The 26,587-nt window shown below is 35.4% G+C and overlaps 1 protein-coding gene across 1 annotated transcript in view; it reads left to right on the top strand.

The window, feature by feature from the left end:
* LOC132552729 (glutamate receptor ionotropic, kainate 2-like) overlaps positions 1 to 26,587 on the top strand; it is an 83,041-nt gene that overhangs the window by 18,145 nt on the left and 38,309 nt on the right. The window contains exon 2 of the mRNA XM_060216923.1: positions 26,156 to 26,497. Coding sequence (XP_060072906.1) covers positions 26,413 to 26,497 — 85 coding nt within the window. The 5' untranslated portion in view covers positions 26,156 to 26,412. The remainder of the gene's footprint in view (positions 1 to 26,155; positions 26,498 to 26,587) is intronic.

Here is a 26,587-nt window from a genome sequence, read left to right as displayed (position 1 = left end):
CAGAAAGCAGCCTCTAGATTTCCACCTTAACAAGCAAACGTTACATTTGATGGCTTTAATCAGATGTTCCTACATTTAATCGTTTCTAGATCTCCACATGTTTACGAAGCAATCGTACTTGTATACATGCCCTTTACGACTGTCAACAGAAAACTTGTTGCTTAGCGAACGATGTATTATATTCCACGCTGATGTGATACAGGGGCAGTGTTTGGTAAAATTAGGAGCAGTGGCAAGTAAACAGTGATTGTAGCAAGGGTTATTGTCGAATGGGCAAGCATTCTAACTACAGAATCTGTGAACGTTCTTCCTTAATCATAATTTTTGTCGCTATGTAACGGAAATAATTGGTGGCCGCATTGCTGAACTCAAGACGCATACTTGTCATGCCTTTATATGACCCTAACCAATATGAATATAACGAGATCCCAAGGCGTTCTTGTTCCCCTTTCTTCATTGACGGTGAAAGGAAGTTTGTGCTGCACCATCCAATGCTGATTTATATTTCTCAAATGCTAAATATGTTCACTAATCATAATCAATTGACTTTCTATAAACTGTTAATTAAATGACGAGGTTTGCCTCTACCTACATTCTGAAATGTTGAAAATTATGAAATTAATGCAATTTATGAGTAAATACTTTAGATTTGATTAATGTGGGTTTTAACAATTTAAGACACTTATCATCAATTTACCTCCGTCTGATTTTGAATTTGTATTGAAAGTTGCAATTCACTTGTGCAAAACCCCATAGAACATCTTCTATAAAAACCGTTCTAAGTAACATTCAGGATCCGGTGAGTCTAAAATTGAACAAAAACAGACTTCAGGTTTTACCAAGACACTTTAAGTATTCATATCGAATAACCAGGTTATTATCTTTCCGCCAATGGCGATGTTCTAATTTCAAAGGAAAAATTAAAATGTGTGGCGATAACGTGGAAATATGTTTCATAGAAAGCTTGATTGTGAACTTGGTAATTGATACAAGTTGTTTTCTTGATATTGTAAACCAAACCCTTAGTAAAAATGAGTGACAGGACAAATAATTGACCAAATGTGATAGCATCAGTCATCTTCAAAGTTATAAAAGTATTCGAAATGTATAACATTGTTTGTCACGCGTCAAACATGAACGCTATATCATTTCCTAACGGTTCATAGTAAGCTATTGACCAATATCTTGTTGTTTTTTGTTTTTGGGATATCTGATAACATGATACTACACTATAGATATCAAATGTTACTGGATGTACGTAGTCATCACTACAAAGGAGAGAAAGTCCCATGTAGGTTGTTTTTATGTTACATAGTATGTATAGAATATATATACATGTATTACATATATTCGGTATCACGTGACCATATAGCATTATAAACTATGACATTTACTTTTCCTGACAAAGTACAGATAACTACTGACAACGTGTTTGTAATTTCAAACATGAAATTTCATATTCATTTTAGTAAATTGAAATAACTGAAACAGCATTGAGGTGTTTGAACATCGTTAAATGCAGCTGAGAATTCAGTACTGCTAGATGTATGACGTTAATAACACATATTTATAAAACGAGTACAATTATTTCAAAAACGCCAGTAACAGAGATTGTGTTAGATTTGCGTGTAGTTTACTGGGAATGTAGCCAAGTCCATACAATGACTAGTATTTTATGCATTGGGTTAATGTCACTACCCATTTCTCTAAGGAGCTGTGTTGACTGGATTTATCGCTAGAACTACGCCATGGACTCCGTATCTAACATTGCTTTGCTGTAGTGTCTTGTGAGTTTGTGCGTTCTGTCTTTGTATTTTGGTTAGTAATATTTGTTTCGTGATTTGTTTATTTACCCTAACTTGTCTAGTTATGATTCATTTAATCTTAAATGAACAGGAGTCTTAATGCACAACAGGTTTCACAAACATGATGCAACATCTTGCTTTATAATTTCTGGAATACGTGGGAAAAAATCACAATCATGGTTTTTAGGTTGAGTAAATGTATCATAAAAACCTAATGAAAAAAATAGCTAAAATGATTTCATATGGCAAAATAGCTACAAACATATGAACAAATTCACCTCACAGGTTCTGTAATGCAAGCTGCCATGTACGTGTTGATATCTCTATATTGGATCGATACGTTGTACTACATCTAAAAAAAGGAATACCATAGAAATTGAAGCGGGGAAAACGGAATCGATTGCCAGTCTAATGACGTTGCCCGTAAACATTGTTAATCTACCTTTCCTGCACTTTATAGTCAATTATAGCCAACGAATTAACATCGTAAAACGACGTTTTGCAGTAATCTGGAAATAATTGTTGACTTCCGCTAATAAACATTGCACCAAGATAGGTTGAGTAGTCTGACTTCATAGTGTTTTGTATCTGGACATAATTATTCAGTTTCTTGTTCTACTCGTCATACTTAATGAAACTATAATATTTTTAACGAATTTCACGATGCTAGCTTTTTTAATCAACACATTTTATTTGGAATAGAAATGGCGAAAGGTAAATCACCGGCAATGACTTAATGATGACTGTACCGTGATTTAGTTAACATGTCGTTCAGTAGGTCATGATGTGTGTTTATGATAAATGCGCTTGACGCTAGAACACAAAAATGATTTCATTAGCTGAAAAACTTAACATGCCGTAATTGGTAATGGCCTCCATTAAAGAGACAAATATTAACATTCAAAGCCTCAGAAAGGGATCATGTTCCAAGTTAGCAATTAAAAAATATTTTTGAAACGTAAGCCCTGCGTCTTTTCTATATAAAATACATCATTTTACTAACATTATTTGGCATCACGTCTTTATCTATATACCCGATTTTTACTTTTGTCAAACGTCTATGCAGTCATTGGACCGTTTTATTATCTATTTAGACTGAGGCTTGTATGTATAAGTTTTTATATCACGCTGAGCGTCCGTACATACTTCTTCTCTTCCATTTTGATTTTCCAGGAAAATTATTAGATGTGTAATCAATTATGATCATGTGGTCAGTAGATCAATAGGTCTAAGACTAAGAAGCTGAACCAATGTGAACCTTATTTACCATTGATGAACGCTGACAATTATTGCTTTTTCTCTTTGGATCGACTACTTTGTGTATGCCCGTCTTATCGAATTCTTGTCTTGTTTAATTAGCATCAAACAAATCCAGATAATCACGGATATTTACCGGCCACTTGTCTGAGTTTTCACCTCTGACCCAGTCAGCCATATTGATCCCAGGGAATTCATCAGTTAGTCTGAATGATACCCAGTGTTATATCAGCCAATCCTAAAAGGTCCCTTGAGTTTGATCAGACAACGATACCAATATCTGGCGCTGTTTCACACTGATATAAAAAGACTGAAGGGTGGCGTTGCTAAATCTATATCATAAGTAAATGCCAAGCTTCCCGAAGTCTGGAGTGTGGGAATGATGTAAACAAAATGTCTTAACAATATTATTTTACGGCTATGTACATACACGTCTGGTGGGTATTTTATAAATGAGAACCTATAGGGTACAATGTACTTTTCGACATCGATATATTATTGTCAATTTAAATCATTGCCAACCTTACACTGGTATAAACTAAGGAGATGGATATTATATTATGTCTCGATTCGACAGCATGAGCCCAATTATAAATTTGAAACAACAATTGCGCATCATTACATGGTTTCCAAATGTACAATTTTCGGTCGAAACATACCGAACACTACACTAACGTAAACGAAATTAAGACATGTTTCTCCGAGTCTAAGTTTGAAATATCGTTAAAGTCTATTTGCGATACCTATATATCTTCAGTGATGTGCATAAAAGACACAATGTGCGACGCCGTACGTTGCTATAATATCATTAATCTTTCCGTATATTTCACAAGGTCACGGGGAAAAGTCATAAACGTATACTTTCTTAAGTAAGAGTGTTGTAAGACCGAATATTTAGCCTGAAGAATAACATTTCATTGTTTAATATTCATAACTTTATACGCTGATTAGGATTGTTGAACATTTTTGATATTTGCCATCCTCAAGTATTTTTTGACACTAAATATCCTAGAGATGGAATTTCCATACTGATTATATCATTTGGAATTCCTTTTCTCTATTCTTCAGTATGGAGGACCATAGCTTTGATTACCGCTGTGTGGTTGTTATTCCTGTTCTATTCATGAAAGCGTTACATCGCTTGGATTTGACCTAGAATTGCATGACGTCTATTACCAATGGAGTTGTAAACGTTTACCTTGGTTTTATGTGCAAGCTTTGTTTTCTCAACATTCGAATGATATTACATTGGAGTTGCAACGTACTCTCTCTCTCTCTCTCTCTCTCTCTCTCTCTCTCTCTCTCTCTCTCTCTCTCTCTCTCTCTCTCTCTCTCTCTCTCTCTCTCCACCCCCCTCTCTCTCACTATCTCTCCTATGTATGTTATATATATGTATATATGTTTTGTTTATAGTGAGTGGCACTATCATTAAGTCTAAATCCTCACACTTGTTAGCCACACCTCAGCATTGTTTATAGTCTTTTTATGTTTTGTGTTGTCATCGTTACCGACTATTGCCTCACACATGGTATATAAATACAATTGTATATACACATTGACAAAGCTCACATTCACGCACCACGCGTACATAATATCTAGATATACAGTAACTATGTTTTGCTTGTTACTGGAGCAATATACATTTCCCTTGAGTGACTGGCGTGCAACAAGTAATTTCTTATTGAAGACTTAATGGATAAACCTCGCAATGTTATAATCTTTATTATCTGAGAGTCAAAATGCCATATTCCCCAAGACTCATACGACTGTAGCATTTGAAGTTTTATCAATATAAACATCGATGAAATTTACTATCAGCTCATTCGAGAAGTGTTAATCTCGAAAGATATTAATTTCGCTAGCTTTAACCATCAACCTACATGTACGCTAGTTGTTATTAATTAATCAGCTATGTGGAGTGATAAGTATTAGGATGTAACCTGTATAAACTGCCGACGTTTATTGATATGAATAGTTCATTTTCAAGGAAACTTACTAAGGAGTCAGGTGTAAATACTTGTACTGCAAAATGACAAACGAGAAGCAAAATGGAACATATCATCAACAAGCAGAATACTATGGAAGTAAAGTAATTGCGTCATAGACGATTTTAGATCACATCTTATCCCCAAATCATATCGAAAACTCGCGTTTGAAGTAAACTTTAAACAGATAAGACGAAAATGTATAATTTAAAAAGTTTTACAATTACTGCTTTCACAACACCATTAAAACTGAACATGTTTTATATTATACTATTAACCTGTTGGGGGAAAACAACAATTTTCAATTCCATTTTCTTTATGAATGTAGTTATATCTATGGTGCGGGTTTAATTCATACCGGTCGCACTTCCCTCAACAAAAAAGTCAGGGTGTATATACCTTTTACTTTCGAAAATTGTTTGTATAATATCATACATAACAGAATACTTTTCAGTAGTTCATTCATATCGGGGTCTTCTAAAAAGTGAATTAACAATCTCACTGTTCTCCATCAACGAATAGGTTTGAAATTTATTCTTTCAATTAATATTTACCGTAAATAGCACGCAGATGACTAAGTTTGTATATACAGAATGACACGTAGTACGAATTAATGTTATACCTAGCCAGCTTGTTTTTTAGTCTTGATTAAATGATTAAAACTTCTATAGTTTTCCTTGATACAGAGATTAGGTATTTGAAGATACCAAGGTCTAACCATTAGATAATATAGTCCCCTCAACGTTACATTTGATTGCAAGATGTATCATCCTGTTCCTTAGCCGCGACATGTTGGGCTCTGCATCTTTTATATGTACTGTTACTATCCCGTTGTCGTTTGAGCAGAACAGTAAACTGAACTAATGGAGAAAGCATACAACATGCCTCCTTATCAGATACTTAATTAGTCATTTTTATCAGTCAGTTTACATTTAAGTGATATTACAGTTGTCAGCTAAGATCATAGCACAAAAATATTCTTCCGCGATAAAAATATCTGCTCACTGTATCTCCGATCGTTCGAGTCATAATTCTATCTTCGTTTGAAGAGAAACATTAGACGAGAGCCAGGATTATTTTCTTTTCCGTTTATTCCCTGTACCACCACTCTTCCGTTTGATAATCATTTCCTGTACATTTTAACACTTTGTTTTAGAAAGTGCTAATCACTTGTGTATCTTTGTTTCAAATCTTCGAAGTATGTTTTTGAATTTTGTTATTAATTGCAATATTTTGCGAAATGAGTGTAAAGAATAACCCTTAATATGTGTTTAATACCACGTTCAAAGAATAATAGAAATGTTCATGGATGTCATTATCGTGCTTGCCAATCCGGTGCTTTCTACGAAAAACGTCATAACACCCTTCTTCGTCTCTGAAAGTATAAAGGTCTCTTTGCTTCTTGTAATAATTTTTATTTGAAGCCACAAAGGGTTTTATCACTGATGTATAATTACATTGAAGAGTCTTTGGATGAAAACGAAGCTGGCACTAGACCATAGGATACGATGAGGATTTGTCGGTACAAATCAGCAGCACATATTTGATATCATAATTGATAAAACATCCAGTCACTTATACTTCAGTACATATCTGTGCAAAGTTGTTAGCTTTGTTAACACGGTATTTAATTAACGTTAACTTTTTATAAAATTGAAATGTTTTGAAAAAGTAAAATTGTGTATTTATAATATGTGTACTAAGTTTTAATTGATAAGCATAACCTGCCAGTATACACAGGAGCACAGACAATATTTGGTGTTTGATTCTGGTTCCACTAACCATACTGCGGAGTACTGTGGTCTTATCTGTAATGGAATCGGCCTAATTTGTACCCTAGTAGATCCAAGTAAATTACGTGTTTTTATCTGTACCATTTGTATTAGTGTGTATGATATGAGCTAAGAGGTTCATTCAAGTTCCATTTTTCTCTTTTGACTATGGTGAAATTGTTTTAGTTGCTTGCCAAATAATTTCAAATCTATCTGCAAGTAAATTATCATTTGATGAGATAATTGTTGGATTTCGTATATTACATAACCAGTATTTCGTTAAGTTTTTTGCTGAACATGTCTTCCATTAGTTGATCAGATGACAAATATACATTATATGTCCTTACTAGTTTTCCTTTATCAAAACAATGTAACCTTTGTTCATTCCAAGTCGTCATATATGCATGTTTGTTTGTGAAGAGTTTTCAGATGTATGTAATTAAAAATTCAAACGTTGCTTCCCTTTTGTATCGTAGGGATATCGTGTAATATAGTGGTATTTAAATTGTGCTATACATATCTGTTCATATTACCTATATATATATATACATATATATATATATAACATATAGAGATTTAAAGAGATATGTGCTCTAGGTGCAAATACATATACAATATGCTCTTCTTGAGCATTACTTGTGGATTAAATTTATCTTTGAAGGATTTATCAAAAGCTTTTATCCAAGTTCTCATCCCGTTGTGGTTACATTCCTTCAGCGTTTTCTTAATGTTAATCTACATTTGAATTGTCAGTTCAAAGAGCATAGATAATGAACAAGTCTCAATTTGTTTAATTTTACGTCAGGATTTACTTAGATTAAGATCCTGAAGATGATTGCAGATCAGTGTTACGTAACATGTGGCCTTACGGGCATGTTGTAATGTGTTGTAGCCTACCTCAGCAGAATATAAATAGGTTATCAAAATATCTTTCAGTATATAACTACTGTGATAATCACTGAAAATATGTTAAATATGTCATTATGTACATCAATGACATCAAAATGATTATCGTTCATGTCATTGTTTCAAATAATACACAGATCATCAATCTGTCTCTGCAAATACATATGCATCAATGGCGTCTATAATAAACTATATAGTTCCTTTATAGTTTGGGCAGTTGCATATTCATTCTATTACATGCAACTTAATGAATACCATTTTGTGTTGATATTTTACAAATCAAACTACTGCATAATGTGTTACGGTGTTAGTAGAGTCTTAGGACCTAATAACATGCAACGCTAAAATAGCAATTTTGTTGGAATGAAAACATGGCGAAGATTGTTTAGTAGAACCAAACTCCTATTACATCAACACGAGATTACATTAGCTAGGTCAGATCAAGCGTGTTGATATTTATTTGCTAATGTTACGGAAACAATTCATAGCATACGCTTATAAGAAAAGCACTTAAGACGCATTTAGGTGTCACGGATATGTATGGTTTAAGGCATTTCAATAACGAAAACATCAGACACCTGTACAGACAAATCTGCCCACCAGCTATAAACATGCTGATTTCTTCGCATTCTAAATACACAGAACAAATATTTTGGATGATGATGTTAATGATACATGACATCTGCGTGTGACTAATATGGGGGCAATGAGGTAGATAATGATGTAGACAATAGCAATAAATGGTTAAATGTTCATACATAAACTTAACACTAGGTGTTACGACATTACGTTCCAAGTAGATATTTAGGTGTAATAATATATTTTCCATTTCAAAGTCACAATATAGGGTTTCGAGAGAAACATACTGCTGAAAATAATGCGGCAGTTTTACAGTCGTCATAGTGATATTTTCAGAATTTTTTCATTCTTATGTGCGGTATGAAGCCAGATGCTCAATTCTTTGCCTGTTGGTTCCGATGTTGTATACACTGTTCTCATCTGGGAATGTAAAATTACTTTCCTGATGCATATTTACATAAGCAGAAACCCTTACACTTCCGGAACACCTTGTCTTACTATTTTTGTGGTTTGTAGCAGTTTCTATATAAATATTTCCTTTGTTCATATTTTGCTTAGTTTTTCAAATTTAAGTTTGGAATATGATTATGTTTACGAGATGGTGTTGTCTTGTTGTGATTGAACGTAACAGTAACTACATCAATGATGACCATGACTTAAACATTGCACATGTTATTATATTCACCATCAGATGTGGTGTTTTAAAGACCTATATCAGCAGTCTGTTCGTTCAATTGAACACAGCCAAGAGATTGTCAAAGTGATAGAAGATGGTCCTATCTATTGGTAATATTGTGTGGTTTACAAGGTTAAACTTTAAGTTGTCAATTCACTTTCTATGTCTCTGATTAAAAATTACAACATGCCTGATGAGTTAAGATTATAAACTTAGGCAATATAACATGAATGTGTATACCACCAAAAACAAACAAGAAATATCAAAATATTTTATTATAGTACTCGGTCGTAAATGTAGTGGTGTATGTATAATTCAACAGTTATTAATCTTTCTGACATGTTGTTTTGTATTTAAGAAACACGTATTTATTATAGTTCAGTATACACTTACTCATAATAAACATCCATGTATACATACATAATGTGGATAATGACGGATATGTAAATAAAAAGTTCACATTCAGTAAATTATAGCATTTATGTCTATTTTCCTTTTTATGTGTTGAATCGAACATGTAACAGATGTATAACCGTTGTCGCCTGGTAAATGTCGAACAAGACTATGATGAAACACCGACCGAGCGTGACGTGCTCGAACGTGTCACCCTCGTAAAGCACGAGAGGAATCAACTCAGCACGATACATGCAGGGACTAGCCATCTTTTTGGTGTCAGTATGTCGTATATAGGTACTTAGCACGATCAGTAGTCTTACACACAGCAAGAGAGGCCAGGCGACGAATGTCTCTTTACTTGGTCGTTATAATTGATTTTTGGAGTAGGATGTACACTCAGTGAGCGGCATACTTTGTGTATATTACGGTGATGATGGTGTTGGAAGGTACCGCATACGTATATACATTTAATGATGTGCTTCACTAATCAATCGTGTCGAATTCCGGCGGTCGCTATCTCCTGGGAACGCCACCTCCACAGAAAAGGTAAGACGGGCAAGGTCGCAATGCTACTTGTGACACTTGTGTGTCTTTTGTACAATCAATGAGGCTGTTAATTGATTCTTAATGTTTCCTCTTGAGAAGGATAGAATATAGGTATATCTGTCCATATATGTATAATTGCTATTTGTGAAATGTCACCACTATAACTGAATCCAGGAAATTGTCATTGCGGAGTTAACAAGATGTGTACATAGCATACGTATACTAGAAATAGTATTTTGATTGTACATATATAACCTACGTGTGATGTAGCAATGACAAATGAGTGCATAATGAAAAGATATTAATCAATCCATTTTTGTAAAGGTGAAGTCGTAAGTTTCTTGTTATACTTTTCTAGCTTTATTTTGTATCAATCGCATTTCCATAGCTTATTTCCAAATGATCTTACAAATGAAACACAAATAAGAAGCACATATCCCAAAGAATATATCAAATTTAGAATTTGATATTTTAGAGACAAATCAGTCAAGATGTATTCGAGCATTTCTTAAGGCGCAAATGATATTCTATGTGGGTAGGGGTATACAATGATCATAGTGGTATTAGTTGTAAGTATTGGTATTCGATGATAGTAGTGGAATTCGTTGTTAGTAGTGGTATTTGAGGTCAGTCGTTGTATTCTATGTTAGGAATGGTATTTGACGTTGATATTGGTATTCGAATATTGTAGTGGCACTCGTTGTAAGAAGCGGTATTTGAGGTCAATCGTGGTGTTCAAGGTCAGTCGTGGGTGGTTGGGTGGCGCAGTGATAACGCACTTTCACCTAGCCGTCCAGGGTTCGACTCCTGGAACGGACGTGAAAAGGTAAGGGTCACCTGCCCGACCGTGTGGGTTTTTCCCGGGTACACCGGATTCCTCCCACAAGAAGACCCCTCTTGCGCTTACATCCGGGCCTACAAGAGTGTTTATAGTTTTTTACAGTCGTGGTAGTCGTATTTTGATATTGCTATTTGACATATGTTCGAAACGTTAAAGTAAATATTGATATTAAGGCATTGGCATTATTCTTTATCCCTGTAGATACAGCGAATACCAGTGTTCTCACTTTAGTTTAGTATGCCTAGATACTACTAACATATGTCATTAAAAGAGCAATATTGTATGAAGCGAAATAATAATTATAAAAATCGTCAAAATGTCATGCCTCAACAAATCTAAATGATAAGTAATGTTCCCCTATCCATCTTTGAAATTGTCACAAATCATTAGGTTATAACTAGCCAGCCTTTGGACAACCATGGTTTAGATACCCCACTATCCCGACCATGTATTCTGAAACTACCCCTGCAATCGTAGCCTTTGAACCCTGGTGGATCCTTAAGGTTACATGGTGATGTAGTCCACTAATCTCTTTATTATAGCACCATTAGGCCTGGAAACATAGCACGTTCCAGTATCGATCGTAGAATCCTAAGTGGCCTTGATCTTTTCTTTAAACTCGCATCACTTACACTTGGCTTGATTTATCAGTCTGTGACAATGTTCCATGCAACAATCGTGGCTCATTGTCATTTTTGTTTTATTGAAATATTGCCATCGAGTTAATAGCCTATTTGTCCTTCAGTTTGAAATGTTCAAGGTTGCTTGTTATAATTGTGATCGAGTTGAAATGACGTGGCCTGGAATTTCGTGTTTGACTTTCAGACAGTTGCGTTGTGTACTCTAAAATTATTATTGTTTGCATCTTTTGAAGACTAAAACACTATTGTTACTATATTTTTGCCATCACTTCACTTAATTTTCACTGTCATATGCCCTGTTATTAAGCGAATGTGTATCCAGTGCTCTCCTCGTCACGTAATTCGATATCGATGATTGTTAATATTATGAAATATTGTAAGTAAATACCAAAGTCAATAGTAGGATCATGATGGTACTCTGAAGTCATCAAAATTGTTTTACACTTTATCGGAAATATCATGTTTTTAAAGGAACGCGACTGCCAACAACCAGGTCTAGCTTAACCGGAACATCTGCTAAACTGCCATATTTTTCTGTAACCGGAATTGCTGATATCCTGTACACATCATTGGCAGGAGAACAAAGCTCTTCTCCAGGAGAGAAAACCTAGGACATTTCTAGCATTGCGTATATACACTTACACATCTGGACGAGTAATAACCATGGTTATTACCAATGAATGTGCCAATAATTAGATATCAGCGGAAAAATCTATATTACAACTAGTTTTATCGAAAAATTGTATGAAATATGTCAAACATCTCTTTGTTTCCAATACACCTACCTCTTTTGTAACTAGATGTTTCTGACTGATGCGAATAAGTGTTTTTCCTTTATCATTTAATGATCCTTCGAAACATCTCCAGTCACTTTTGAAGGTTTGCGTCATATTTTGTTCTTATATGTGTGTTTTATATGACGGCTGTCGCCGATGGAGGAGAAGACGCTTACACCGAAATGCTTTGTCTTAATCTCCTTGTGGTTTTAACTGGAGTATCCATGTAAATCTTTCTTTTGTCCATGTCTGCCCTAGTTTCTTCGAATTTGTAATTGAATTAAGATTCCGTTAACTTGTGGATACTTCCCTCGTTGTTGGGTGCCATACAAAATAAACGTCTTCCATTACTACATACTATTACGGCCGTTAGTGTGCTTCGATTTTTATCGAGACAGGTATGTTGTCCTATTCAGTTCTAGAATATCAAACGTGAGATCATAACAGCTGACAGTACCAACTGGAAAAAACTTCCCAGAGCACCTTCGAAATATCTTAAAGGTGTAAACGTTCATTAGTGCTATCGTTTTATCATGCCCCGAATAAATGTTTTTTGGGCTTGATTGTCAAAGTTTGAATTCATAATGTAAGATTATGTTTTTGTTTTTTATTTCATTATTTCGTTTTCATTAATTTCATGTACAGTGTATGTAAAAATATTTCTTTTTTTTTCGCTTTACTTTTGACTACTCAATTTTCGCATGTTTTTTTGTGTTACTTCATCTGAACAACCATTGTACAAAAGACACCCAAATGATTTGCACCTTTTAATCCAAATTTCGAATTAGATACAGTGGAGTCAAACAATGAATTCAACTGCACCAAACAGTATCAGTATTTTCACTCATCATTGAATACCAAAGATTAAGGGAAAACAAAACCAGGAGTGCTGTATATATATATATATATAGTAGACTACACACAACTTGGGCATAGTTAGAGTGTCAGTGAGAATGGATCTTGTAATTATCACCCGTGATTTCTACAGTTGGGCCCATCTCGGACGAAGCGAGAATTGCCAAGGGGCCTTCTCTGACCCACATACAGTCAATTCTCTATCTTGGTATTGTTAACACTACGATGTATTGCAGAGCGTTTCCATAACCATCCGCGGCCTGATTGCTTCCATGATAAACAATACAGTGTATGCTAATCAAGAGCTGAGTGTAATAATAAAACCGAGACCGGACCTGATAATTCAATGTAGGAAAATCGTAATTCTGTTGAACCGTATAATGAAACCATAACAAAACTAATGTAACATCCACCATGCTATGTATTTCAATGCGTTTCACATATATCGGATACCTTCGCGATATAATACAAACTGCTGATTTGATGACGAACATAGGAATTAGATGTAGTGTTGTGACTTTAGTGTCTATTGTTGGAATATTCAGCAAACACCGATAAGCACTTCAATGAAATGAAACATGTCTTGATTGCAATCTCTAGGTTTACCCATGTGTTTAGATCTACGTACATCCTCTTTGTACATCACGACACGTGCTTATACCTGGACGTACCAGGATAGAAGCATAACAACAAAATGTGCAGTGAAGTGAACCAGCCATTAGGAATTCAATACTAGTGTCGATTCATTAATGTTTCAATAATAGTCAGGTCACACAACACTCGATACTAAAACATAGTCCTCCAAGACATGGCCTTGTTGACATTTGGTGTTAGTTAAATTTCTGATACATTAACAATTAAACAGGTAAAGTACGCGGAGATTCCAGCATGTCATCGGTCTCCATCGTCCATACACATGTAGTAAGTGCATTTACTACATCGAATACTTTCACTTCAATTTTTTCATATAGTTATAACAGAGGACATTTTATACTGAAGGTTTTCGCGACACCAATATTCGCTCTGTTGGTATCATTACCATCAATGAGATGTTTGTCACACTAAATACTAATTTCATAGCTATCGACACATAGACTGTTTCGTTTGGAGTCAGAGTGACGTTGAAACCAATTTTATATCACCGTCCCTATCGCGATCTGGTAAGAGAAATTATTGTTTGCTTCCAGTGTGTTATAGGGGAAGTAATTGGGTATAACCTTCTCCTCGTATCTTATGAACTAAAGGTCGTTTAACTTATAACCGTTGGATGCAAAACCTCCGGCAACGTTTTTTCAACTTTGTTGAAAAAAGTTACGATTATTGATTGAGATCTCATTCGTTATCGTTGACAGCTTACATCTCACAATCATGTTTATCAAAAAAATAACAAAATGTGTAGACTCCCAGGTCGAGTTGGAGATAAAGGCAAACCCTGGTTCAGATTGGAAGTGATTACTCACCTCTTCTATCAAATGACAAACTGTTGTTTGAAATCACGCCAGTTTTAGCCATAGACACTATAGGAGATTAAACTTGCGACCTTCAAGACTGCTGAACCCTTCCTAAACATACCGAAAAACATCACTTAGGACCATAGGTACTTGTGTCTGAGACACAAACGCACTAAAGTTACTTCATAATTTAGTGAGGGTTAAACTGCTATTAATGGCAACAACAAGAGTTGAACTTGTGATATCATATGATTATTATATTATTTGTAAGGAGAACAGGGGTTCATCATCATAGGACATATATATGTAGATTTTGTAGGCGATAGCAAGAAATATAACCAAGACAGAAAAATGTACGGTAGCGCCATTACAGGCAACGTTTCATATTCATCCCATGTCTTTGTATAGAAGATATAGGAGAGTAAAGATAATGAGGAATCTATTTGCAAGCTCAATGTGATACCAAGAAGAAAAAGAAAGAAATTTCAGGTATCTTAATGCTCCATAGAAGGAACAGTGAGTATTGTGTCAAAAATATCACCCAAGTGTCTTGATTGATGACGTAGTAAATTCAATGTTTTCTTGTGTGTTCCTTCATGAACCTACAGATCAAAACAGGACTTTCGGGTGTGTATCAGAGTCATTTCTAAGACCATATTCTACTTTATGTATAGTCTCCTATTGATATTAGTATGTGTTATATCCACACATGTATACTGTAGAAGCCACGTTGACCTACGTTACGTGAACGTATTTCCACGTCGCCTCGGAAAGCACATATTCTAGTTTTATATTTATCATATGGGGATCAGAATTTCTAGAAAACTGTTAAGTTCAATTAACATCATAGGAAAGTTATATATAACTTCATTCATAGTCCCGATGATATCTCAAAATTCTATCTGAAATTTAATTATAACTAACGAACAATAGCGCTATTCAATATCAAACGATGCTGGCATTGTTAGTGTGTTCAAGCTTTTAACTTCTGATTTTACATATTTGATTAAGATATAAATAATTTACGGAAAATTAGAAAAAATACTTCTATATTTATTGTGAAGTGTATTGAAGAATCTGATTTTGAATGATTAAGGTTTCCGACTACAGCACTCTTATTTAATTGTTTTTATTGCATCGTCTAGTGTAAAGTATTGAAGATTTATCAGCATGCATCCTGTTTTTACACGAAGATAAACTATCTCGAGAGTTATGTTGACAACTGCTACACTTTCACTACGTATTAATGAATGATTTGTGCTGAAGAACAGTGAAAGACGTGGACACACTTTGCCAAGTCCTACACGACTTTTGCAGATGGTACAGTGCAAATCCGAAAGCGTGGTCGTTTACCATGTCATTTTCCGCCTACCTGATCACGTTTGTGCGTTGACATTCTCATCAGCTTCTGTATGTGTAGAATACATTCTCCCTATTTTTATCTAATCACTGTTCCGAGGTTCCTTTCCCGTCTTGCTGGATGGATATATTTTGATTTTGATTATACTAGTCTAGCGTTTTATCTGTCGGCAGGTTAATGCTTTCTCTGACTTGCCTCTGTTTTCACACTTCTGCGCTGTGTTAAATCGCTGGATTACCACCACATCCTACTCTTTAGCCCCATAAGATCAGATACCATTTGAAATGTTCATTTAATTACCTACATCTATTCCACGTCATTTATCTACGTGTCAGAAAACGTTTTTTATTTCTTTATTTCTGGGAGAGCACACCTTGCTACCATGTGTTGCTTGCATGGCCTTAAGGCTGTAGATATATCATTAATATAGAAGCCAACTACTAAAGGAGGCCTTACAAAGCTAATACGTTTATCTCAATCATGACGATCACGCATCCGCTTGATCAAGGCACAGAGTCGAGAACGTAGCAAATCTGATTGAGGTATCCTTACACACAAAATCAATGTTTTTCAATTGCTTCTACGGTTGAACACACTCGGTAACACTCTGATCCTTGAACTAATAAGTTACGAGAGCGATTTGATATATACATTAACAGTAATCCACGGCCTAGAAGAAACCAGTGAGTTGAAATATATATAAACTGTTTTAACTAAATCATCTCCCTGGTACGTGAACTTACCATTCAGTGAGTTTTGTATTACCTAGTTGTTCTATTTCATGTTGTTTTTCTCCGAACGTAAACAACATTGAAAAGCCTTGTACCTTCATCAAAAATAAGTTCAGGAAAATATACTAATACTGGTTTGGTATCGTTAATGTTAAGTTATGATACATGTATATACTATTTTTACAAATGATAAGATTTATCCTCAAGATTAGTGATAGTGATATATATTTAGTGCAGTGATGATATGTATCAATATATTTGGGGATCCGCTACCTATGATTCAGTACATGTCAGTAATTAAAATTTATCCGAGCTACGATACATATTGGTATGCATAGCAGTTTATCGTTTTATAGACAATTTAATGTATATGCTCTACTTTCCTGTAATTCCTGTGGTTTTCAGTCTGCTTCAATTTTACCTACATGTTTGCATCTTATCGGGGTAACTTGATGGCATTATATATATATACAGTATGTAGGATATGGCGCCATTCACAAATGTAGATTGCGGTGTATCTAGTTCGCATACTCAATTTATGAACTTCCTGTAGCAATTTTTATCGGCAATGTAAACATCGTTTAAATTTTGCAACAGGTGCTTAAGAAGTTTGATTGGCCAAATTTACCATTGAAAACAGTTATGTGAAAATGGAGATGATTAATGTAAAACATTGGCTATAAATGTTCTGCTCCATCAGTCTTTTCTAATCGCAATTACTCATTTCAAGAGAAGTTCGCATGTACTTTTTGTTCTGCAACGTGCAATGTGCCAATGTCCCTCCGTACGTTGGTTAGTAATGTGATATGGCTGAATATACTAGAAACCTATTTAACTGGTATACATGTTCGAAACGACTGACACGCTTTAATGTGAATTACAATTTATAAACATGGATTTTAGGAACCGGGCCCTAGTTTGAACCCCCTCCCCCTTTTTTCATTTTCATAATATGTTACTTGGTATGGAACACATTGGAAAGGAAAACGCGAATGCATTTTATAAGACATTGTAATACAAATGGCTTTGACGGACTCGCCAATACGTTTAGTTGTATATATGAATTATTTACTAATAAGTGCGTATGTACATACATACATATGTATAAATAGTTGTGTTTATCGACAGAATTTCTGTGTATTTAAAGAGACAGCTGTTATCACATAAAAAAAGTCCATTTGCGGCTGCAATAGCGTATGGTGTGCTATAGGCGTACAGTAAATACTAGCAATTACCAATTATATTTCCTAATTTTTATCTAATAGTCAAACAAATGTAAGTCGGATCTCTGCACTTTACAGTAGCAGTGAGTATACAATGTACTTGTTCTTTATGATGAAAGAATTTTATAGAATAACCAACGTTGTTAATCTCTTATAGAAAAAAACACGAACTGTGGCCTTGAAATATTTTTTCTTGATATGTATATAAATATATATATGAAAAATGGTATTCTTTCTTTTCTCAGTCATATTTGTTTATTTACCTCCTTGATCGGAGAGCGTTCTCATCGCCAATCGACGTCTTGTGAGTGTTTGCATAGGAGGCTATGTTAATGTTTGCAGTGATTAAAGGGGCTTTTAATGGTGCTTACAGGCGGAATCTTCGCAAATCGCAGTAAATACTATTCAAATAACACTTAAAAGAAATTTGCAACAATAACAATGAAAAGCCGTATATGAGAGATCTACATGTTATGAAAGCTTAAGAGTCAAGGGGTATTAACATAGCGATTCAAAAAGCTTTGAGCAGTGTGTACTTGCTGTTCGTTGTCCGGATTAAATAAAGGCGACTGTGCAAGAATTTTCCACCTGTTTAAATTATTTTCTCCTAACATCTACGTCACCATAGTGTTTTGGGTACATTTCAATACTGAGCACACATAAACTTCGTAGGTTTAATGTGTATTCATTGTATGTTATTTACTCATTCAGTGGTTTCGTTTTGTAAATATAATTGAAATAATTCAAACAGTACAAGGATGCCAGTATTATATTGTAACATAAAGTCAAAGGACTTTTATAATCTTCACAGTATGTCGCATGTTTTATTTCACTTTAAAAGTATAACATGATCTCGTTTTTATTGGGACGGTTTATGTCGGAGAATTGCTACTTGTACATCTTCCACGACAGCATGTCACATGATATACCCTTCTCGACAGTATATCTATGCATTGTTGTCTTTGACAGTGTCACAAGATTCTTGTTTATGACAGTGTCACAAGATTCTTGTCCATGACAGTGTCACAAGATTCTTGTCCATGACAGTGTCACATGATTCTTGTCCATGACAGTGTCACATGATTCTTGTCCATGACAGTGTCACATGATTCTTGTCCATGACAGTGTCACATGATTCTTGTCCATGACAGTGTCACATGATTCTTGTCCATGACAGTGTCACATGATTCTTGTCCGTGACAGTGTCACATGATTCTTGTCCATGACAGTGTCACATGATTCTTGTCCATGACAGTGTCACATGATTCTTGTCTGTGACAGTGTCACATGATTCTTGTCCATGACAGTGTCACATGATTCTTGTCCATGACAGTGTCACATGATTCTTGTTTATGACAGTGTCACACGATTCTTGTTTATGACAGTGTCACAAGATTCTTGTCCATGACAGTGTCACAAGATTCTTGTCCATGACAGTGTCACAAGATTCTTGTCCATGACAGTGTCACATGATTCTTGTCCATGACAGTGTCACATGATTCTTGTCCATGACAGTGTCACATGATTCTTGTCCATGACAGTGTCACATGATTCTTGTCCATGACAGTGTCACATGATTCTTGTCCATGACAGTGTCACATGATTCTTGTCTGTGACAGTGTCACATGACCTTGTCTATAACTGTACATCACAGTATTGTTGTCTATACCGGTATGTCGCCGTATAACAGTAGTATGTCACCATATTGTCCAAACATTGACTGTAAATATACAATATTTCGGTGAAAACATGAAGCCAGACTAGTGTATACCGTAGTCATACCGCTACAATCCTTACATCTCATTATCATTCAGTATTTCACGGGTAATTGCGAATATATATTGAGTGTTTTACCTTGGACGTGCAAATCTTACTGTATTCATATCACATTGTACACCCTTTGTTTTGAAGACAAAACTCATATTGTTCTACTTTCCTAGAGAATAATCATATCTCTCAGTCTAAAGGAGCGTGGATTTTTACCTAGTTATAATCAGCAAGGACAAAGGCAAGACATACATCATAAGTGATTATATCTCGTGGAGCAGGTTGCAATGTAAAACGGCTCGAGTCCAGTGGAGTCGCTCCTACATCTAAGTACAAGCACATTCGTTATTTATTGTTCCTTGCAAACTTAGCCAAGGATGTCCTTGGGAAAGTTGTATCCTCACAAGTTGTTGGCATGCATTATATTTACGACATGTGCGTCGTCTTAAGGCTTAGGGGTTTTAAACAAATTGGACTGTACTTCACACAAATGACAACATTCTGGTTTGGACTAGAACTGGTATATATTTTGACATTTTATACGGTACGTTAGCTTTACGGTGGCGATTTATTGTAGGCGTGTTTTACTATCCGTCATGTATCCACGTGTTTGCATGTTATTCCCAACATTAAATGAATCGGTTGGAATGAGTCTATGCATAGCTTCTCTCCGTAAAAATACTAAAACTGCCACAACTGTCACTGTTCGTTGGGACGATAAACTTTTAAACAGAAACTTAATATTTCTAATCCCTAGCCGATCTTTACGAAAGGAAGTATAACGTTGTCGGTCGAGTCTTGTAAATTAGTCTGTATGGCAACTATGTATGGAAATTAAATATACAATAAACACGGTGAGAATGAGTTATGACGGGGTAATTGCTCGTCAGACTTAAACACATTTTAACACAAGACACCGTCGCAGTTCCATCCTGTTTTAATGTCCAGTTTTATCGAGAGAGTTTCCATATCACTTTACCAATACTGATGATTAAATATTCATAAACGTAGTCAGAACAGGTTATTAAGCCACTGCAAAAATATTCCCCTCTCCATTTTCATTTTGCTTTTACCTCTGATGAGAAAATATAGCGTGACTGTCATAACACATGAAACAGATGTTAAACCACTCTTTGAAAATATTTTCATATGAACGCGTTAACGGATTTGTTCATGTACATGCATATTTCTTATATTCCAAAACATTTACATTCAAGTTTTGTGGCAGCGTAATGTTTCAGATAACCTGTAAAATGAAATTCGCGTGTTTTTAAGATTCCAGGCCAGCCAAAAGGAACAAGGACATCTACTTTTATCTATCTATGTCTGCTAATAAAATCTGATTTATATCCTGTTTCTGTAAGTGTCAGCTTACAACGAAGGTGTTACGACGATAAGAAATACCAGGAGAGAGATACAGTGTAGCCCTGTCAGCATTCTACATGAACACAAAGTATCCGAAGCTGTGACGAACTCGTAAAATGCCCATGCTGGTGTCCCGCATCTAACAAACGAAATGTCAAATGGTTACATCTCCGAGTCCGTCAATGTAGCTCTATAATTACGGGAATGCATTAACATAACGTCGGAACAATTAAATGGTATATTACGAAATATGATATATGGTCTTCGTGGTCTTTTAAAAGAGCCCTACACCCAAATCTCAATATAGATAACAATGCATAACAATGTGTAAGGTAACCGGTCCCATGGGAGATACTGAGACACATATTAATATGATATGTACAATATAAAAGTCGCTTGTTCAAGCGACGAGCAAATTCCAGCGTTTCAGTCATGAAGGAACATTCACGTGCTAATAACTAATAAACGCAGATAAATTTGGTGTGCTATACTGTGATTAACGTGAATGTCGTAACAATTATCATATCTTGGAATAGAGAGAGTCTGAAAAAATCACAAATACCATCGTACATGTAAATAAATTGTAATCATTGCAACTAGAAAGTTGAGCCAAAACTAACTCTTCTCGTTACCGAATAAAAATAGGAAAGAAGGAAAACTGCCAATTGAATAAGCATACGTTATCAACCATGGAAACAATAAAGTACTTTATAAAGCTGAATCACTCTAAGGCTGAATCACGGTCCCTTTTTAATTCTTGTAAATCTGAATCACTCTAAGGTTGAATCACTCTAAGGTTGAATCACGGTCCCTTTTTAATTCTTGTAAATCTGAATCACTAAGGTTGAATCACGGTCCCTTTTTAATTCTTGTAAATCTGAATCACTAAGGTTGAATCACGGTCCCTTTTTAATTCTTGTAAATCTGAATCACTAAGGTTGAATCACGGTCCCTTTTTAATTCTTGTAAATCTGAATCACTAAGGTTGAATCACTCTAAGGTTGAATCACTCTAAGGTTGAATCACTCTAAGGTTGAATCACTCTAAGGTTGAATCACGGTCCCTTTTTAATTCTTGTAAATCTGAATCACTAAGGTTGAATCACGGTCCCTTTTTAATTCTTGTAAATCTGAATCACTAAGGTTGAATCACGGTCCCTTTTTAATTCTTGTAAATCTGAATCACTAAGGTTGAATCACGGTCCCTTTTTAATTCTTGTAAATCTGAATCACTAAGGTTGAATCACTCTAAGGTTGAATCACGGTCCCTTTTTAATTCTTGTAAATCTGAATCACTCTAAGGCTGAATCACGGTCCCTTTTTAATTCTTCTAAATCTGAATCACTAAGGTTGAATCACTCTAAGGTTGAATCACTCTAAGGTTGAATCACGGTCCCTTTTTAATTCTTGTAAATCTGAATCACTAAGGTTGAATCACGGTCCCTTTTTAATTCTTGTAAATCTGAATCACTAAGGTTGAATCACGGTCCCTTTTTAATTCTTGTAAATCTGAATCACTAAGGTTGAATCACGGTCCCTTTTTAATTCTTGTAAATCTGAATCACTAAGGTTGAATCACTCTAAGGTTGAATCACGGTCCCTTTTTAATTCTTGTAAATCTGAATCACTCTAAGGTTGAATCACGGTCCCTTTTTAATTCTTGTAAATCTGAATCACTAAGGTTGAATCACTCTAAGGTTGAATCACGGTCCCTTTTTAATTCTTGTAAATCTGAATCACTAAGGTTGAATCACTCTAAGGTTGAATCACTCTAAGGTTGAATCACGGTCCCTTTTTAATTCTTGTAAATCTGAATCACTAAGGTTGAATCACTCTAAGGTTGAATCACTCTAAGGTTGAATCACGGTCCCTTTTTAATTCTTGTAAATCTGAATCACTAAGGTTGAATCACTCTAAGGCTGAATCACGGTCCCTTTTTAATTCTTGTAAATCTGAATCACTAAGGTTGAATCACTCTAAGGTTGAATCACTCTAAGGTTGAATCACGGTCCCTTTTTAATTCTTGTAAATCTGAATCACTAAGATTGAATCACGGTCCCTTTTTAATTCTTGTAAATCTGAATCACGCTAAGGTTGAATCACGGTCCCTTTTTTAATTCTTGTAAAGTAAAGTTGAATCACTTTTAGGGTGATTCACTGTCCCTTGATATTTTATTCAATTTATTTAAGTCACATATATGTAAATGTTTAAACATAACGAAAATATTACTGTCTATACAGGGTCGTGGGGAGGTCTTTGTCTAGCTTTCAGGATCTACCAAGTCGTAAAACTTCGAATGACATGCGACCACCTTGAATATAATACACAATCATTTTTGTTTTTCTGAAAAAAAAACCTGCCATAAAATGCCATGTCTTGTACCTAATTGTTTGTTGGTGGTCACAGGTGAGACAATGGTAATCTATCATCTGTGGCGAGGTATCGGCAGCAACTTAAGTTTCCCCTTTAGTTCAGTCTAGTGGCTGATGTCCAAGTTACACTGGACCTCACTCCGGACAATAACCGTAAACCTCTATGATACATTCCTTTTTGCGTCCATTCAGCGAATAACCATCAAATATATATACGTATATCTCGTGTAAGTTACAAAATATCTAAATTGTTAATGAGACGTATCAGCAATGAAAAGATATCTTTTAATTATTTGAGGTTCAAAGCTTGCTATGTAATAACATTGCGTGGGATACGAAGGTTAACATTACTACATCGTTATTTAGTGTACAATAGATACGGTTACATCACCTCCTCATTAAAACACAAGGAAACTTTACATGTCATGTTAGGATCTGATCTTATGGTCACGTAGTAAAAATACACTGTATTTCATAGATATTTCATTAACATTATTTATACATTTCATTACGAGTAATGCTAAACAATTTGTTTATATTTTCACAAAAGAAACCAAACTCGTTATGAAACATACATCTATACTTTTAAATAGAAAAAAATGACACATGACACGTTTGAAATTTAACACATAATAATTTGTTTGTGCAAAAAGCTATTTTACACAAGAAGATAGCGTTGACTTCATTATGTCGGGATATATCAAGTACGTGTACCTTCCATCACCCGGGGACACGAGGGCCTCACAACAGCTATTGTTGTTTATTATTTTAACACCTAACAGTGTGATGGTCATCACTATCAGCTTAATTTCCTGACGGCGTAAACATCTCAAGTTACTGGTCACCACCTGAGAAAGCACTAGGAGCATGGTAATATGTTATTACAAGGTAGAAAGACACTTTATAGACGTGTCATAAACTATAGCAATCGTGGTATCCTCTCTATATTGTCTAAAACTGACCAGCCCAGTCCGGAATGACCAGTACACAATGTATAGTCTGGTCGGCTTTGTCCCAATGTGTCCAGCTCACAATGAACAGCCGTGTCAAATTAGATGACAGCGGGAGGGGGTCGTAGCGTTTATAAATCTTGTTACTGTTAACTACACCCCAGAGAGGAACTGTTACGTAAGTCCCCACCCACCGCTTCACCTAGCTAATTACCGGCATATCGTAATGGTCCCATTAATGTAGGTTGGAAATAACATACTCTACTCACTGGCGACATCTACGGGGAAGATTAGCAAACTGAAGTAAGTTTTTTTCTCTCTTTTTTTAAACTTTATTTTAACATTGACATGAAGAAAATTAATTTGATAGATAATTGTGATAGTCATGTTTTTATTCTTGTGATTTTGTGAGTCAGTACAGTATGAGGTTTAAGTACGTCTCTGGTTTCTCTACCTCATTATAGCCTGTACTATATAACGTGCCATCACGATGTTCCATAGACCCACGCATCCTACTACATCTTTATAGTCAATATTGAACGTCATAGATAATTACCTGGTAGTTGGGATATTTACATGTAGCTCATTTCCGTGTTGTATTTACAATAGAAGACATTTTTGTTGAACAATTTGTATATATCTATGTTTACGATTATAACCATCATGAAATGTACATGAAACATGTATATATGTTTGATTGGATTATTAATCGCATCAAACAGGCAAGTAATATTTAGCAATAACTTCGATACTGTCCGACATAACTTCTCGGACACTCGACTTTATTATCTCAAACGCTTGACTTTTAATTTCTCGACCACTCGACATAGCAGCATGCCATTTAAATACAGCAATACTGATTAATCTACAGACTATATCGTTGTTTACGGTAGTTATAAAACGGTCGTGATCTGCTAGTAGATATGTCGAGAGCTCGAGAAATTAAGTCGATCGTTCGAGATAATAAGTGTTAGTATCACCGAAATTTCTCGTGTTGGAGTACACAATTTTCAACGCTTTATACGCATTTCTCGTGTAAGAGTACGCGCTTTTACACACGTGTCCTGTGTTAGACTATACTGATTTACACGTGTTTCTCGTGTTAGAGTAAGCACTTTTACGCATGTGTTCCGTGTAAGAGAACACAGTTTTACAGACATACCTGTCACTGTACAGGCCCATTCTACCTGTACATACCATTAGTTAAATGTTGAGCAGGTTAACTGTAAATTAAAACATCGAGAAATTGAAATCCCGTGTAACTACACAGTACACCGCTTTAAATCTCCGATTGTCTTTTAAATGCCCTTCTAAATTCTGGATAGATCTTATTGTGGACAAACAAAACAAAACAACAATGGCCACATGGGATTGAATATGTGTTATTACCACGGATGATTGATCCCGACTCGATAGCCAACGTTTAAGTTATTTAGATAAAGCCCATAACACCTTACAGACTGACCTGTTACGCACCAAAACATGTATAGAACCACTACATGTACGACCAAATTCCTCTTATCATCTCGGTAAAAAAATCGTTTACAAATCAGCGATGATTGCCGGGCTGTTTTTATACAAGTCGTAGTCCAGACGTATATGTCTATATATACTGTCAGACGCTTGTCTCTGATTCGATATAGATTTTAAAGGATTGATATCTGATGGTGTTAATAGTTTCTGAGCGGTGACGATTACTATGCTTAGCAAGTACGTATATACATGTCCGTTTGGAAGTGTGACTACAACGTCTCCAACAGTTAGCTTGTGAGACATAGTTTTATTACTACCCATTCAAACTAAGGATCTTCACATGTTTCATGGCCGGTGCGATTTCGAGTTGAACATGGCATAATTCATTTTACTTATTTTAAAGTCTTTATTTTATTTTGTTTTAACAGCAACAGCGGGAGAAGTGGAACCCTTACCCTGACGGAAGGCGAGATGGAGCTGGTATTCTCGGAGTTTGGATTAACATTAGTGAGATTACACGTCTGACTCAACATAAGCGTAATATATAAGTGCGTGTTATACACTAGAAAATTTTGTGATAAATAAGAAGTGGATTTCTGTGTTAATTGAGGGTTGATTCCCGGAACCCGGGAACTACTTATTGAGGACGGGCCCGCAGGTCCCGTACTCCCACTACACAGATGAAATGGTCGCCAAAATCTTCTGGCTGGGGACACTGCTACTCCTTCAAGTGACGTCGTCCAGCGGTTTACAGAACACCATCCGAATAGGTATGTACAACAACATTCCCTCCACACCCCACACCCCCTCCCAGTGAATACCACATCCTCTGTAACTCGTCTTTGATACTTCCTGTTTAT

This window comes from Ylistrum balloti, unplaced genomic scaffold, assembly GCF_031769215.1.
Source record: "Ylistrum balloti isolate Yb309-2 unplaced genomic scaffold, AGI_CSIRO_Ybal_v1 Utg370274, whole genome shotgun sequence".
NCBI classification, from domain to species: domain Eukaryota; kingdom Metazoa; phylum Mollusca; class Bivalvia; order Pectinida; family Pectinidae; genus Ylistrum; species Ylistrum balloti.
Note: the sequence above shows the minus strand (reverse complement) of the source record. Positions and strands in the feature narration are given on the sequence as shown.